The sequence below is a fragment of the Pseudonaja textilis genome, chromosome 1 (assembly GCF_049901715.1).
Source record: "Pseudonaja textilis isolate UNSWEBS1 chromosome 1, rPseTex1.2, whole genome shotgun sequence".
Taxonomy (NCBI): domain Eukaryota; kingdom Metazoa; phylum Chordata; class Lepidosauria; order Squamata; family Elapidae; genus Pseudonaja; species Pseudonaja textilis.
In genome coordinates this window covers 307,926,693-307,945,065 of record NC_141990.1, presented here as the reverse complement: position 1 = coordinate 307,945,065, position 18,373 = coordinate 307,926,693, and the positions used below count along the sequence as shown (strand labels likewise).

Genomic DNA, 18,373 nt, shown 5'->3' with positions numbered 1-18,373 from the left:
CTGTTGCTGAAGTTGTACTTTCTGCAATCAAGTTTGGAGCGGTTTACATTGAGTTTGTATCTGTTGTGTGCTTTTGTATTGTTGCGGTTGAAACTGAAGTTATCATTGACTGGTAGGACATTGTAGCAGATAATTTTCTGTACTACGCTCAAGTCCAACTGTGGGCAGTGTAGTTCTAGGTTGTCCAAGCCCAAAATCTCAAGCCTGGTGATGTAGGTATTCTGTTGCGAGCAGAGGAGTGTAGTATCTTCTCATGAAATACTTCTGGACTTGCTTAATTGTATTAATGTCTGATATATGTGGATTCCAGACAGATGAGCTGTATTCAAGTATTGGTCTAGCAAAGGTTTTGTATGCTCTAGTTAGCAATTCAGTATTACCAGAGGAGAAGCTTTGTAAGATTAGATTTATAACTCTTAATGCCTTTTTGGCAATGCTGTTACAGTGAGCTCTGGCGCTTAGGTCATTTGATATGAGTACTCCAAGGTCCTTGACAAAGTGAGGGTTGTCAATGAGGTCATATCTGCCTAGTTTGTATTTGGTGTACTGATTTTTTGTTTTAACCAATCTGTAGGACAGAGCATTTGTTGATTGAGATTTGGAGTTGCCAATTGTTTGACCATTCAGTCACATCATCAAGGTCGCTTTGAAGGATAGTAGCATTGTTGATGATGAATAGTTTTACATCATCAGTGAAGAGGACGCAATTGCTTATAAGGTGATTGTGATGATCTAGGGTGAGATACCAAATAAACACAGTCACAAAAACAGGTAAAGCCTCTTTTATTCCTTCACTTTGCTTCCAAGCTCCAAATATCCTTGACTGGAGACAAAAAAACTCCCACACGAGCAGTTACAAGGAGGAAATGCCGTTTAAACTACCAATGCCTATAAATTATGAAGAGTAAAAAACAACACAAATCAGACAATATAAGGGCTTGAAGACATCCACAGATATCAGAACACAAACTGGGAAGGACGCCAAACTCAAAGAGGAACAATAAACTAGAGATATTTCCACGCTTTGTTTCCAGCACTCGCCCATACACATGTCCATCCTCTTATTTAATTGTCACAGCTGCAGCCCATGAAGAGGATCAAGGCCCTCTCCTCCCCAGCTGACCACACCTCTCCTTATTCTCTCCTCCCTGCATGCTTTAGGATGGAGAGGGGATGGGCCTGGGTCCTCCTCTGACTGTCCAGCCAGCCTCTGCCCTTCCCCAGCTTCCTGCACAACCTCTGGAGCCACACTTCCACTCTGTCAGCTGTTCCTCCTCTCCCACAGAGTCAGTCTCCACCAGGGGTATGACAATGATCGATTGCAAAGATCATTTATGGAGTATAAAGAATGTGGGTCCTAGAACACTGCCTTGGGGGACACCGCTGTTAACTGGTGCAGGGTTTGATAGGACACTTCCTATTTTTACTATTTGTTGCCTGTTTGAAGGGATCCGAAAATGCTGTAAGAGTTTAGTTTTAACAGTAGTTTGTCATGTACCACTGAATCAAAGGCTTTGCAGAAGTCTATGTAAATTGCCTCTATTGCTTTACCCTGGCCGAGTAGAGTAGTCCTTATGTTTTTACAGTGTAGGAGTTGCAAATTGCAGGACACATTTTTCCTGAAACCAAATTGGAGAGTAGGTTGTTTGACTCTAGGTGGAGGGTAATGGATTGGATTGATTCTATGACTTTGCATGTGACGCAACACAGTGAGATTGGTCCATAGTTTTCACCAGGCTGGGGTCACCTTTTTTGAAGATAAGGATGACCGTTGCTAAGGACCATAGGTTCGGTAAGGAGCTGGTTCTGAATGATATCTCATATATTATATTTAGGGGTTCTGCTATGGCAGTAGAGAGCTTTTTAAAGAAGTATGCACACAAGTATGCTCTTGCTTGCAGTGGTAATTGGAGCATTCTGCTTTTATCTGTTGGCATAAGGTGTTGTATCAGCTTTTAAAGTTTGCTACGTAGCTAGTTTGGGTTTTTTGCCATAGCAATTTTTTTCTGAAGTTTCCTTATTGTTTTGGGTAATTTGTTTTTTTTGGGGGGGAGTGTTATTACATATAATTTAATGTCTTTTTTGAGTTCAAGCAAGAATGCATTATAACGGCCTTCTGTAGTATTACAGCCAGAGAACAGAATGTGCCAATCAAGAGATGATAGGTTGGCAGCTATGAGATCATAGTTGGCCTTTTTGAAGTTGTATTTTGGGGATCCATCATTATGATCCTCTTTGTGAGGGCGTAAATTGAGACAAAAGTCAATCATGCTGTGGTCACTGTTTGAAAAGGGTTCCTATATGTTCACTTACTAACTCTGAGGCGGCCATTTAGATTAAACTGAACAGAATGCATCAACCTGATTTCATATGAAATATGCAAATATTTACTTGTGTTTATGTTTTTGCTTCCTTCCTGGCCCCCTTTTTGCTTTTATCCCTTGACTTTTAGATTGTAAGAATGTATATTTTTAATTGATTGTTGATCCTAACTGCTCTGAAGCCTTTTTTTGAATGAAGAATGGAATGAAAATGTTAATGTTTATCTATTAATTGTATTAAGTATTTTTGTATATCTGTGAATTTGGAAACAATCAAGATTGCTAATATAAAAGTACTATATATCCTCCTAACGGGAAACGAGATGACCCATAGACAAGTTCCGCTTCTTTTCTAACTTCTGCTTCCTTTTCTCCCTTCTGATGGCTATTAATCTTGAATCAGATGTGGAGTTTATACCTTTCCAAGGAGAAGTCATGGATTGTATTGAATAGTTAATAACCTACTAGAGACAGTTGTATTTTGGAAGACAGTCGGATGCTTTTGTTGGATGTATGAAGTAGGAAAGGCTACAGCAGTTGTATATTCCTAAGTGTGAAGCCGTTGATGTGATAAAGGGTACTATTGTCTGAAAGAAAAACAACAGGCATAAAAGGAAACTAAATATATTTTATTTCCTTTCAGACTAGTCTGTATGTTTCTGAACAACAACAATAAGAACAAAATAGCGAGACAAATGTTTGGAAAAAAACCACACCATTTTTTTGACCAAGTATGTGGGATGTTTCATGGGCATTACAAAGGACAAATGAAGTTACCCACTTCTGTTGCTATTTTTTGCTAATTCCTCATCTATTTGGTGTCCTGTCTGCAAACTCTATTCCAGATTGGCTGATTGTAACATCAAATATATAACCACATAGGCTTTTTTAGTCATTCAAGTTTGGTGTGGTATACCTTAAGTTTGTATCTATTGTGTGCTCATGTATGGTTGTGGTTGAAGCTGAAGTAGTCATTGACTAATCGCTCCAAACTCGTTTGCAGAAAGTAACTTCACCAACAGAGTGGTCAATGTCTGGAATGCACTACCTGACTCTGTTGTTACATCCTCAAAGCCCCACTCCTTTAACCTCAAACAACCACTATTGACCTCTCCCCATTCCTAAGAGGTCTGTAAGGGGCGTGCATAAGTGCACTATCGTGCCTACCGTCCCTGTTCTACTGTCCCCATTTATTCGTACCTATTTCCTGTATCCTTACTCATGTTTATACTTATACCTATTATCTTGTAAGCTATTGATAAATCAAATAAATAAAAAAATAAATCAATAGAGAAATTTGGTAGGGAACAGAACAAATTCCCATCACCCATAACTGACCGGGAGCGATGGGGGATTCACCCCGTCGCGGCTCCAGCTCTTCCCTCGACGGAAGGGAGCGCGAATCCCGTTCAGGACTTAAGTTTGGCCGCTCGCGGGAAGGGACCGCAGGAAAACTTCGCGGAGGCGGGAGCCGGGAGGAGAGGAGGAGGAGGAGGAGGAGGAGGCTGGCTCTGGGGAAGCCCCACGGGGGGCGGCGGCGGCGGCGGTCTCGGCGATCATGCAGAGAAGCTGCTCTTTGCACCAAGCTGTGGAGAAGGTGCGCCGAGGAGCCGCCTTGCCACGGCCGCCCCGAGCACAGCAGACTGGCCCACGCTGCAACCGCAGGCGCGGCGAGCGACCCAGCCGAGTCCAGCGTCTGGCCAACGCTCCGCGGCCGGCTCTCCCTCCCCCTCCTCCTCCTCCTCCGCCGCCTCGGCCGCTACCCCCCTGACGAGCCCGGACGGGCGGTCCGAGCCCCTCTGCATGGATGTCAAGGCGGCGCCCAACGGGGTAGCCACCATCGAGGATCGAATCCTTCGAATCACCGGCTACTATGGCTACTACCCCGGGTACTCCAGCCAGAAAAGTAAGGTAGAAAGCGGCGCGCACTGCGCCGGGGGCCATCCGCGCGTGGGTGCTGCGCTGCGCTGGGTTGCGGGAGGGCTGGGCACACTTCCCCTCTCCGTTTCCTCTAGCGGGAGGGTTATCGCTTCATCCAGGGGTCTCGCAGGAAACCTGCGCACAACTGAGCCGCTCGTTTTGGGAAGCAGAGAAATGTCCTCGCTTCCTTTTTTTGTTTTTTAACCCCCTCGTGGCCTGCGCGACTTTGCGGTCGCTCCTCCAGAGATGGGTCTTTGAATCAAATAACTAAAAAAATAAAAACCGGGCAGCGGGTAGGGCAAGGGGGTGGGAGGGAGGGAGAGTGGCGCGGGGGGGGAAGTGCGCTGGATTCCGGGGGTCGAGGGGGAAGCGGAGGACGGAGAGAGGAAGAAGGTGCGCCCCCTTTCCACGCTCCGCATCTTTGGCTGGGGAACGTCCACTTGCCTCGGGCTGCTTCGTGATTTGCCGTGGGTGGGCGGCTGTTTCTCCTCCCACCTCCTATGAAAATGGTGGGCTCGGAGAAGAAAGTGTGTGTGTGTGGGGGGTCTTGGTGCTTGCGTGGCGTGTGCGCGCGCGTTGGAAGGAGCCAAAGGGGCGACCGCAGGAAAGGAGCGCACTGGCTGCGCATCTGCACCGCGAAAGGTGCGGGGTTGCAGTAGCACGTGCGAGAGAGAGAGAGAGAGAGAGAGAGACGGAATCGCGCGCACCCTTGAGGATTGCTGCATCGAGCCTTGCCTGGCCTGCCTGTGAAGGGATGGGTGGGATCGCCAGCGGGATAAAAGCTGCAGTAAATAAGCGTCCCGCGGCCTCCGTGCATGTGGGAATCCGGCTTCGGGTTCGCTGAGCTTCAAAGACGACTAAGCAGAGAAGGTGTCGCAAGAGAGGCTTAAAAACTACGAGGCACGGAGGGCACGGAGAGAGGGAGATGTTTCATATGATTAAAAAGGGATCGTAGAGGGATTCCAAGTAATGGTTTGCAGGAAGGGGCAACCGTGTGGTTGCTGCCTTCTTTGGTGGATAACCTGTGTACCATTTTAAGTTTCCGAAATAAACTTTTCATAGCATGTTTCCCACGTTCAGGCGAAGTGATTCATAGAAGGAGAAAAGACAAGGTCCATTGGCCCCCTTGTTTGAAAACCCGTCTGAGTTTCAAAAACAAAATGAAGTTGTCCCTACAAAGTATGCAAGCATGAACAGCACATGGAGCAAACCGCCACTCTGTTTGATGGCTTGAAGGAAGACTGATTCACAGAGGCTGAGAACAGTTTATTTCTGACCGTTTGCCACTGGCTGTTAAATGGAACAAATCACATGCAGAGGCAATAAGAGCCTTGGTCCTCCTTTCCCACCAGTTCTGCCAAGCCTTTTCTTGGATTGTGGCCAAAGTATTCATCTTATGTGGCTTCTTAAGTTTGCAGCAATGCAGCCTTCCTATGCATATTTCAAATATTTCCAGGTGGCCTGTTTGATTTAAGCATTTGTACCACCCAATTTATAACTCAATGGGGCAAACATATCCAACACACCTTCCTCCTCCTATTTTCCCACAACAACACTGGGAGGTGGGTTGGGGCTGAGAGAGAGTGACTGGCCTGAGGTCCACTAGCTCAGGGGTCTCCCCAGCCTTGGCTACTTTAAGACTTGGGGACCTCGGGAGTTGAAGTCCACAAGTCTTAAAGTGGCCAAGGTTGGAGACCCCTGCACTAGCTGGCTTTTATGGCTAAAGGCAGGATGTGAACTCACAACCTCCCGGTTTCTAGCCTAGTATCTTAACCGCTAGACCAAATTGGCTATTAGTTGGGATGGGATTATTTGATGGTATGAAATGAAGCATTGTAGGGAATAAGGAAGAAGATTTTGATGGAAATAATGCAAAAACCACTTCCTACACAAAAAGGGCTGGAGCATTTTTAAAGTCCAGAGTAACATTCAGAGGCAGCTCAAGCAGACACTCCTAACACACACACACACACACACCCCGATTCGCTGGCGTATAATAAAGGGGGTTTAGCACAATCAGACTTGCAAGTCATTGTTACAGTCGGTCTCAACAAAGTCGTTTTAGCTTTGCTGTTGAGTTGATTTCCTGGACTCATCTACCTAGTGGTGCTGGCAGATATGATCAATGCAGGTAGTCCTCAGCTTATGATCACAATTCAGCTCAAAATGTATGTTGCTAAGTGAGAAATTTGTTAAGTGACTTTTGTCTTGTTTTACGACTTTTCTTGCCATATTTGTTAAGTGAATCACTGCTGTTGTTAAATTAGTAACACGGTTGTTAAGTGAATCTGGCTTTCCCTTTGACTTTGCTTTCAGAAGGTCACAAAAGGGACACTGCAACCATCATAAATGAGAGTCATTTGTCAAGCAACTGAATATAAAACTCATGACCATGGGCATGCCGCGCCAGTCATAAGTTTGAAAAATGGTCATAAGTCACTTTTTTCAGTGTCGTAACTTTGAACGGTCACTAAATGAACTGTTGTAAGCTGGGGACTACCTGTATGCTGTTGACACTCAGCTGTATGTCTCCACCACTGTCTGGCCACAAGTGTCATTGACTGGAAGCTGTTGATGGGGTGTGTGTGTCTGAATATGGATGAACAGTGTGCTGTCCCAGCCAGTCTATGGGAATTGGATAGTTACTTAGGAATTATGAGCTGTCCCCTTAAGGGAAGGCATCATGGTAAATGTAGTTAAAGGTATCCTGGGAAATGTAGTCCAGGTCAAATGGCCGCATCTGTAATCCCAATTGATCACTAATTTGACCCTCGATGGGTTGGGAGAGTTTCCCTTACTTTTGCCTGAACTCTCTAACTCATGGCAGCTTCTTTCTATCGCTACGAGATGGGTTAGGAGATAACCTTCTTTTACTATGATTTCAACTATGCAAGGAATTGGACATGAGATGCATCTCGACATAACTGTGAGTTACCTTGAGGATACCTAATATAATCCAATAAAAGAAACATTGTATGGAAGAGTTTGTAGAGTTATTCTATCTGTGTTTATATTCAGCAAGTGAATCAAAGGACAGAATAGTAGGGCTTCCTAATACTGGAGGTTTTTTTCCATCCTTAATTCTGGATGGAAACAACAGGACTAGCATGCATTTGGGGCATCTTACTGGTAGCCATGGTAGTAGCCATGACCCTTTTTTGCACAACTTCCATGTTGTGCACCAATTGCGCTCCTTCCTAGGTCAGGAGGCATTTGCGTGGTCACTCAAGCCTTGGCCACCTTTTGAGTAGATTATTTCAATATGCTCTACATAGGGCTGTCCTTAAAGAATATCTATGTTCTGACCCAAACCTTGTTCCAAGGAAACAAAGACGAAACAGAGGTAACAGAGCAAAACCTTTTAATGATTCTTTACGAATTCCATTCCTTCACTAAAAGGCTGTTTCAAACTAATTATCTCTGATAAGAACAAGCTTTGCCAAGGTTGTGCAAGGCTGCCAAGAACTCTAGATAAAGTTACTAAGAAATATTTCAAACACAAAGAGTCTCCAAACACCAACCAAGATATACCAAACATCCACCAGGCTTGAGTGCAAAAGCTTCTTTGCTTCCTGCAAAGAACTTCGGTTTCTCAGCTGGTTTTTATCTCTTAAGGGAGGGGCCATTACCTTGCAGCCTTATTCCTAAGTCACCTGTGCTGCTGCAGCCGCTCTTTCCTTTGAGCAGCCCTGCGTGCACGCACAAAGGCTGCTCGGGGACCTCTTCATCACTGCTGCCAACCTCCACAATCTCCAAAGGCGGCATTCCACTCCCTGATGGTCCTGGCCCCATCCCTGCATCACACACGGGCCCCTCATCTGAGTCCTCACTCTCCGAGACCTCAGCCATCCACACCTGCTGCCAGAGAACTACAACAATCTACAACCTTCAGTTGGTCCAGAATGTAATGACAGAGGCAATTATGGATGGGTGGAGGTTACAACTTTGCAAACTGCACTTGTTTGCTGGTGGCAGAAAAGAGTTATTAAAGGACATGAAGATTTAATCTAGCCAAGCTGTGTCTGTGGACCTTTTGCTAAATCTAGGCAAGGAGTTCAGTTAAGCTCTCGTGTGTTAGATCTCTGACATACTGCCGGGTCTCCCCTGGGAAGCCTGACACGAGAAGTAGCTGTCTTTATGATGGTGAAGGTTGGGGATAAAAATACTGACCTTGCAGTCCAGTGCTCCTCAGGTAGATGACTTGTCAGCCTCCCGAAGCCTACGCAGGGTTGCTCCAGGTGGCAAAAGGCCTTCATTCTTGAAGCGGCTTCAGAGAACGGTCTTCTGCAGTCTCTGAAAACTTCACAAAAGCACAGCCAGTCCCCTTTCTCCTGTGATTTTTCTGAACTTTGGAGGCTGTATTAGAGCAGTTCTAATTTTTACATGGCCTCTGCAGCCTCTAAAAATTATGGCAGGTGTGCTTTTGAGAATAGTTGTTGTCAGGTGTTGGTGGACATTGGTGTGTCATCCAAAGCATTGTGGCCTGTCACTTTTGACAGATGGGTCCTAGGTTTGCCATCAATTGTAAGCAGTACTGAGCTAAACAGTCCAGATAAAATATCTATTCCTTTAACAGATCTGCAGCTCGAGGTTGAACTTGGTGCTCCTTGATTTGGTGGTTTTCTTGCAGAGATGGGTATGTTTCCCCTTGCTACTTCCTTGGTTGGGGTATTTGTTTCTGCTTGATTGTTTGTCTGGGGTTAATCCCTGCTTATCTGGGTGCTAGATGTTGGAGAAAAAAATATATTCTGGTCCAGCCTCATCAAGGAATTGCATGGAAGTTTTACCCTTATAGGATTCAGTTTTCCATCCTGCATTTAGATTAGTGTTAGATCATTCATCAGCAAGTGAATGACTGTGGCTTGCTTGTGTGTGTGTGTGCTTGTCTTCTAGAGAACTCTTCTATGAGCCAGAAGGCAAGCAAATGGTTTTGTTGAAATAGAATATTTCTGCGTTGGAAACTTTCAATTAATGCTGGCGCCCAGTGGCAATTGGAGCAGGCCAGTCTACTGAGGACAGCAGCCCTTTATCTGACCAGGAAACATCAGATGACCTGCTGCTGGTTGTTTTTTTTGGGGTTGTATTTTTAAAGACAGAAACAGCATGCGTCTAATTAAAAGAGATTTCTTTTTGTACGTTGTTGCGAAATGACCCAATGCAGTTTTTATTGTTTCAGCGTGATTTTCTACTTGCACAGACTGTGATAGCCCTGGGCATTAACCTTAAACATATGCCGATTTAAGTCACTTCCAGGGCAAAAACAGAACTTCATTTGGTCAGATGGGGGGTGGGAGGAATGAGGAGGGGGAAATCGCAAAAGATTGGGCTTCTTTTGTTTTTGTTTTTCAATGAGTATTTAAACTCTGTAGAAAGAAAAGAAAGGAACAGAACAGAATAACAGACTTGGAAGGGACCTTGGAGGTCTTCTAGTCCAACCCCCTGCTTAGACAGGAACCCTATATCATTTCAGAAAAATGGTTGTCCAATGTCTTCTTAAAAACCTCCAGTGTTGGAGCATTTATAACTTCTGGAGGCAAGTTGTTCCACAGATTAATTGTTTTAACTGTCAGGAAATGTCTCCTTAGTTCTAAGTTGCTTCTCTCCTTGATTAGTTTCCACCCATTGCTTCTTGCCCTGCCCTCGGGTGCTTTGGAGAATAGCTTGGCTCCCTCTTCTTTGTCACAGTCCCTGAGATATCAGAACAATGCTACCATGTCACTCCCTAGTCCTTCTTTTCATTAAAGTAGACATATCCAATTCCAGTAACTGTTCTTTATATGTTTTAGCCTCCAGTCCCCTGATAATTCTCTGTATGATCAGTAAAGTTTGTTTTCAGTAAATTAAGCAAGGATGAAAAAAGGTAGTGTTGAAAGGAACTCAAACCTTTTTTGCCATTAAAACCTTCCTTTTGTTCCCTGTCATTTAAACCTGCAGCCGTTTCTGGAGCAAAAAGTTAGAAATGACATTTCTAGCAAAAGGTAACAGGCTTGAACCAAAGGTTAAAGTTGATAAAAGGTTCAACAGCCTATGCAGGTAATCATTCCATTCAGAATGCCAGAGATTCTTCCATTAATAAAAAGCAGGTCCTTTCCTCCACAAGATTGCTACCTTCATCTGTAATGCTAATTAAGTGGGAGACGGCAGCTCAGTGGGATGCCTACTACAGCATTCCCTTTAGGAGAACCGGTCAATTACACTTTGTAAGTATTCCTAGAAAGCGGGTTGTTTCTGCTTGCTTTCAAAGAACAAAGACATTTCCTCTAAAAGAAACTACCCAGGGAAGCCCTGGCCACCTCCGAATGGCTGATCTGATTCTTTGTGTGTACTGTGCTTTCCGAAATAAAAATTGCCCCTTCAAGCAAGCTGTAAGGAATCCAGAAAGTATCCATGATATCAATCACTCTGAGACGTTATCTCTCCAATTGATTTATTAGAAACAGATCTGGCATGTCAAAAGCAATTTCCCAAGTGAAAGTTTTTTCGTGCGTTACACAGAATCCACCTTCTCTCTTCCGTTCTCTCCTCCCACTTCTACACTTCATAAGTCACGAGAACCAATTAACTGCAACTGGAAATTCTTAATACTATATACAGAATAACCTTGAACTTTTCAACTCCTCTAACTCTCTAAAAAAAAAAAAATGTGGCAGCTGAATTTCAAAGCTGACACAAGCATTCTTTCAAACCTGACTCTAAATGGACCTAATTTTCCTTCCAACAGTAGTGAAATGTCTATGTCTTTTTCAGATGGTGAAGGTGGCATTTAAGACTGGACTGTTGTTGTGGCAAATAGGCAAAAATCTATAGGAAACAATTATCTAAGGCAGTCTGAGAACCTCCTATTTCTTCCCCCTCCTCCTAACTTTGGGCCTTTAAAGTAGATTCTCGGAGTGCAAGAGGATGTAACTTCTAAAAAAAAGAAGTCTGCAGGAAAGAGCACAAATCTAGCAGTCACTTCCCAAAAACCTCTTTTAAACTGACCCACATCTTTTAGATGTTCCACCTGAACAGAGACTTATCACCACCTCATCCCAAACTCCAGACAAATTTGAGAAGGAATGGGCATAGAATTTGCCAATGTGTAATTCATGAAAAAGCTGCCCGAGCTTTTAAGCTTCCAGTTACTGGAAAAATTGTCAACATTTCTCCTTTGCTAGAAGGAGAAGGCAGCTTGGTAATAGCGGGAGGATGGCAGCTTGGTAATGGCCCATCAATTTCAGGCAGAAAGTTCAACCTTCCATCTTGGCAGTCTCCAAACCGAATGGCTCTCAGTAGGGATATGCATAAAACAGACAGTAGGTTTTGTTTGAAACCTGGAATAAACCAGCATGTCCTGAGAGTTTTGCTGCACCATCTGTTTGGCCCCAGTAGAGCAGAAACAAAACAAATAGTATTTTAGCTGTCCTTAGTTTTGAAGGAAAAAAAAATCAAGAGGATTGAAGCACTGAAGATGCCACCTAGTTTGGGTAATGAAACATATGCAAGAAAACCAAGCTCAGGGAGCACCAAAGACTCCTCATTTCAACCCTGAGCTACAAATATTCTCCTTTATTGATCTTAGAGTGGTTTTTGTATTAGTTTTTGGGTAGGTTCCCTCCTCCTTCATTCTCCCCTCTTCCTCTCAACACTTCCCTGTATGGAGTATCCCTCTTTCCTCATCTTCTCTGGGTCTTCCTTCCCTTCCCTTTTCTCCCTTCATCCCCCAATGTGGTTGGGTTTTTCTCTCCTCCCCACGGGCAACATTTTGTTCTATTCCAGACCAAAATAGCTCTTTTTGATGCTGTATCCAACAGTGTTTCTCAACATTGGCAGCTGGAAGATATGTGGACTTCAGCTCCCAGAATTCCCCAGCCAATTTGCAGTACATGTCAAAATATCCGAAGCCCTCATGTTTCACTTTGGGTATGAATCACCTAAAAGCAGCTGTTGCACGCTCAGACTGCAACTGTAACTGACCAATAAAGGAGACTATTTGTAGCTTAGAATTGAAATGAGAGGTCTTTGGCACTCCCAGAGCTTGGCTGTTTTCTTGTAGATGTTTCATTACCCAAACTAGCTAACATCATCGGTGCTAGACAACTGTATCTGAAATACCTAAAAGTGTATCTTTCCTTAATCTGGATCGAGTTCTGCTGGAGATATTGTTCTTTATATTCTATTAGTGAGAGAAGCGTGTTTTTCATCTGCGGAAGAAAGGTCTTCCTTTATATTGGCCCTCCTACCATTTTATTTTTTAACAGTTTCTCTGATAAAATATAGTGATAGATAATATATAATATCCATATGGTCATAGATAGCTTAATCTTTTACTGAAAGTGTTTTCAAGGTTCTTGGCTTAAATAGATGGATATTTTTAAATATTTTTTTGTCGTTGAATGTTTCACCTTGAATTCCTATTTGAGATAATTACATACTGTTAAAGCAAGTAAATAACTCAGTTGGTGGACTCACCAGATTTTCCACTTCGTAGGTCATCTGTTTTTCTCATTCTTCCTATGTCACTGCCAGTTTATACTCTGATATTGCGTCCGCCTGTGTAATTAGATTCTGTTTTGGATTTGAGATTTTTTGCTCCAGCATGTCCTACTTCTATATTTATACAGAATCTCATTTGTCATTTTGTTTCCTTTTTTCATATTTTAGATGAATTTGTTTGTCAACATGCCCTGCTTTGTTCTCATTATCTTATTGTTTGATGCTATCTTGGGTCACCTTAGTGCTTCTGCCTGATTTCAGATCATTGATAAATAATTAAGATATTGATACAGGGAAAATATCTTATTCCTGCTGATTGTAATATTCTGCTACTCCTGTTTCAATTAGTTATGGATCTGTTTCCTTAGGAACTTTGCAAAGAAATACAAATTCTACTGTGATATGCAGAGTGAATACAATTGTAATATATCCTAAGTTCCTAAGATGCCTTTCCAAAGGCAACTGGATTTTCTTGTTTTTTCCCTTGAAAAATGTTTCGCTTCTCATCCAAGAAGCTTCTTCAGTGCAGAACTGAAGAACCTTCTTGGATGAGAAGTGAAACATTTTCAGTGAAAAAGCCAAGAAAGTCCACTTGTCTTTTGGAAAAGCTCCTTTGGGTCAACCTTGACCTGGATGATTGAGAATCTCCATAGATAAAAGTAGCCAAAGATTTTTCAAGGGGGACTTTTGTACATCCAACAAGCAGCAATTATGTTGATGGCATAAGAATCAATCCACAAACATTTTAACATGTGCACTAAAAGGTTATCGATATATTTACTTTGTACACTGCCAAATGCAGCTATAATTTAATAGACAAAGTTAAAATGGCAAAGAAAAGGAAGCAAAGATACCCAAACTATTGACAATATTATTTTGGGAAGAAAGATGCTCAGGTGGAATTAATCTGAGCAGGAATAGAGGTGTTTTTGTCTTCTCATATCTTCTGAGGCCATCAAAACAGAGTTTTCTAGGTGACGTTTTCCGAGCAGATGAGTGGAATATGGGGTTGGATGGAGGAATGTAACTTACTGTACTTCCAGTGACATATCTAACTATGGACAACATCAAAAAATTCTCAGCACCATTAAAATCTTTTTTCTACACATTTTTTTTTCAAAGAAGCATCAGGTGATTATTTTCTAAATTATAAGCACCATGAAAGAACTTGGAAATATGGGTTTTTAGTCTCAAGGGATGAATGATTATGGGGGAAAAAAAAGGAAAGCATAATTTTAAATAAGCATTTATCAACATGGTACACCTGGTTGGATTGTACTAAAGTTAACCATAGACCATGTGAACCAAAAATGATAAGATTTGTAATCCCAGATATCTGGAGGAGACTGCTGGGGAAGCGACTTTCTATTTTAATTGGAGATGGGTGATTGTCTTGAATGTTATTTTGAGATCATAAGTGAAATTCAAATTTGCACATTGAAATTTGCACATTGAAATTCCAGAAGGCAGTCACCAGAAACAAATAATAGTCTCAGAGAAAAAAAAACAATGCATACAGAGAAGCATTTTTCCTATTTCATTCAAAAGATTCAGGACATCTAGATTCCTGTAGCACTCTTTAAATAATGTCAGTATTACCCTTTCTGTGACATGCAGCTTTTCTTCTAATCTTTTATTCCAGGAATAAAATCTTTATTTTCCAGCAGTTTCATTAAGAAGAGTTTCACTGTTTTGACAGTTTTGACAGTTTTGTAACAAAACATTTCCTTTTCTTCTCACACTATTTTTTCAAAATCTAGTAAGTTCATTTGGTCATTCATTAATCAGTTGAATTGTTTTTAATCCACTAGAAAGTTCCAGTGATCATATCTTTAAAACATGACGTTTAAAAGAAGCCAGTACTATATTAAAAAATGAGGATGGGAACTGTTCTTTTTTTAAAACATGGTCATGCACCATTGAAAAAAAAATGTGATTAGTTCCCTCAATTTATGTTGATTTGATTGAATTAAATTAGCTTATACACTGGATAATGTTTCAGTGATTGGTTGGAATTTTGATAGACTTCAGCTAGACACTAGAAATTTGTCTTTTCTGTGTCCTATCATCTCACATTGCTTCTCTGATCTTCTGAAGCTGCTGAATTATTCAGTTCGGTGATGACTCTGTCTTGGATGCTTTGACTTTCTGAGGTGAAACAAGAAACATGACCATTTTAGTGGGGGAGATCGAGGTAACAGAATGCTCATTGCCATACATGTTTCAAGAATAACTTGGTTTTCTTTTCGATCCTGGCTTAAAGAATCAAGCAGGGTTCTTCAGGGTTTGAATGAAATTGTTATTCAGTAGTTTGTTGCTGTTTTGTCTTCCTCTCTCCTGGGTTCTTATTGTTTTATGATGTTATGTTCCAATCTCTTTTCATTTTTGGACAAGGGTTCATATTTCAAAATAGGAAATATTCAAGGCCAGCCAGTTTATCATGCTTGTTTCTACATTAATGAATGCAAAATCAATTTTCTTTCTTATCTTCATAATACAGGTAGTCCTTGATTTACAACATTTAGTACATTTAGTGACCAAAATTACAATGGCACGACAATGGAAATATATGATTTATGACTACAGGAATGCTGCAGCGGTCGGTCATAAGTGTGAAAAACATTCATAAGTCACTTTTTTCAGTGCCACTGTAATTTCGAATGGTCACTGAATGAACTGTTGTAAGTGGAGAACTACCTGTATTTATGTGTATCCAGCTTTAACATCTAGTTAATCATTTCCCCAATTCATGCATGGTTTAATTAGGTGTTAACATTAGGATTTTATTTCAAACCTTTGGCTGCAATCTGCTTTCCTAAAATTTAAAATGATTAATGCACATTAAAAAAAGAAGAAAATAAAGCAGAAGGAGCTTCAATCATGCCATCACAGAGGAAGGGGTCAATTTATTTTCCATAGTACCAGAGGGCAGGACAAGAAACAATGGTTGGAAACTAATTAAAGAGAGAGAAGCAACCTGGAATTAGGAGAAACTTCCTAACAGTGAGGACAACTTGCCTTCAGATATTGTAGGTACTTCATCACTGGAGGTTTTTAAGAAAAGACTGGACAGTCACCTGTGTGAAATAGTATAAGTACTCCTGCTTGAGCAGGAGGCTGAACTAGAATACCTCCAAAATCTCTTCCAGATTTCTATTCTATTCTATTCTATTCTATTCTATTCTATTCTATTCTGTTCTGTTCTGTTCTGTTCTGTTCTGTTCTGTTCTGTTCTACTCTACTCTACTTCTACTCTACTCTACTCTACTCTACTCTACTCTACTCTATTCCCTGCTGGTTGACCACTAAATGACAGCAAAGAGTTTATGTTTTCCAATTTCTTTGCTACAGTTTTGTTGTCATTTGCATATTTGTAATTCAGGCCTCATATTCAAAATAAAGCAAATCTAGCCAAGATTAAAACCAGCCAAGTTTAGTATGTTGCATGAAAATAACAGTTAGATCTTCAACAAGCCAGTGAAGCATGTTGAGTGAAGCCAAGTTCAAAAGTCACTAATCTTTTATGTATAAAATTAATGGATGGAAGATTCAGGTTCAGTAAGTTGTTTCCTGTTCTTGCTCTGAGAAGCTTTTAGTACAGATTTCTTTCCACTGCCTTGCTTTTCCTTTTCTCCTCTCTGCTTTGTATTATGGGTGCTGGACAAAGACTGTCCATGTATTTCATTTTGTCTTTCCTTCACGGTACAAGGCACTGGGAAGAAGAAGAAATAGGAGATAGACTTGAATCCCATAAACACAATCCACAGGGAACTCATCAGCATCTCAGTAAAACTGTTTTATAAGTTCTTTTGGGAAGTTTCTCTCCTAAAGAGGGATTTCCCCCACATAGACAATTGCATGTTTACCCTGGTTCCTAGATGTTCCATGCACTGCCTGAAATAAACGGGGATCTACAAACTAACAAATTTGCTAGTCTGTGATATGTGGTAGTGCAATCTGATCTCCAAAAAGCTAAGCAACTTGGTCCTGACTAGTATTTCGGTGAGAAACCCCTTGGAAGTTAATAGCTTAGGCTGAGAAGTTAAAAAAAAAGTTCTTGGGGCCTATAATTTGATATTTCTGCCAAGAAAATTATATCGACACATACCTGAAAACACCTACAATTCTTTACTTCTTCAAAGAATATTTAGTATCTCTTCATTTGATGTCTCATACATCTAAATAAATAATGCCTCAATACTCTTATTATTCTTTGATTTATCTAGGATAGTAAGATGCCTTCAAGTATCATGTTAATTTGTCAAAGGCACTTATTGGCTAATGGAACAACAACTGCTAAGATTTCAGACTAATGTTATAAGGATCTCTCTTTTTCTCTCTCTCTCCCTCCTCCCCTCCCTCCCTCTCTCTCTCTTTTTCTCTCTCTCACACACACTAACACTCACACATTAGTTAAGCCACATTTTTTCCCTGTATCTGGAGCATTTAGGTAAGTCATAACAAGCCTTTTGTTTTCTATTATTTAGCTTGCTACTTGCAGCTGGGACTTTTTGTGCTGATTTAGCAAATTGCTTGTGATAATGAGCCAAATGCATTACTTTTTAAAAAATATACAAAGTTTGCAGACGAAGGCTTTTGGGACACAAACCTCTCATGCACCAACCAGCAAACTCCAATGCAGAAAAGAGGTACACAGTACTGTATATCCCAAATAAAAGGGTGAATTTAGATCAGGAAGAATACATTTTCTAATCGGGAGCCTGGGAAAAGTCGGATGAACAGCCCTTGTAAGGTACAGACCATCTGAGAGGTTGCAGAATTGCCCGCCCAGTTCTGAATTCAAGCCACTTGACTTATGACCACAACTGCGGCAGGAATGTCTATCCCTAAGCCTGTGGTTAAGTGATAGAATTGTGACCAATTTTATGACCTTTTTGCCATGGTCGTTAAGCAAATCACATGTTTGCTTAGCAAATCTGGTTTCTCCCATTGGCTTTGCTTGTTGGAAGCCCTCTGAGAAGGTCCCAAATGACTTTCATATGACCTAGGATGTTGCAACCATTTTAAATGCATGCCTGTTGCCAAGCGCTTAAATTTTGAAGGTGTGACTACCTATGAGATGCTTGTCTATCTGAGGACTGGTGTTAAGTCACTTTTTCAGCACCCTTGTAACTTCAAATAGTTGTTAAAGCAATAATAGCAAATCAAGGATTTCCTGTATAAGACTCCTGCTGAGTCAGACCTCCCTACTTCTATTTAAACAGTTGCCAGCAGGACAATTCAAGTTAACCACAATAAAGTGTGACTGGTGGCACCTGAGGGTAGGATTTGGGAGCAGGTATCCAGGATTCCTTTCTACAAAATAAATAGGAAGCGCCTCAAAAGCAGCAGGATTGGCTTGCTATTTTTAAAATAAGCAAAAAAAGTCTTTGCTACCAGTTCGCTCAGTGAAGCCTAACTTTAAAATTAAACTTAGACTCTTAAAACTTCTCTAAAATGACTGTCCCCAAAGTACTCTTTCGGGAGGCAACTGGACTTTGTTTTTCTTTGAAGAGGCTTCTCTTGCAAGAGCCTTCTTCAGTACTTGGATGAGAATTGAAGGAGAACCGAAAGAGCTTCTTGTATGAGAAGTGGAACCTCTTTAAGGAAAAACAAAGAAAATCCAGTTGCCTCTTGAAAAAGGACCTTTGGGACAA

The 18,373-nt window shown here is 41.5% G+C and overlaps 1 protein-coding gene across 1 annotated transcript in view; it reads left to right on the top strand.

Moving 5' to 3' along the window:
• The first annotated feature begins 3,800 nt into the window (after positions 1-3,800).
• SLC35F4 (solute carrier family 35 member F4) overlaps positions 3,801-18,373 on the top strand; it is a 151,780-nt gene continuing 137,207 nt past the window's right edge. Inside the window, exon 1 of the mRNA XM_026698391.2 lies at positions 3,801-4,227. Within this exon, the coding sequence (XP_026554176.1) occupies positions 4,125-4,227 (103 nt within the window). The 5' untranslated portion in view covers positions 3,801-4,124. The remainder of the gene's footprint in view (positions 4,228-18,373) is intronic.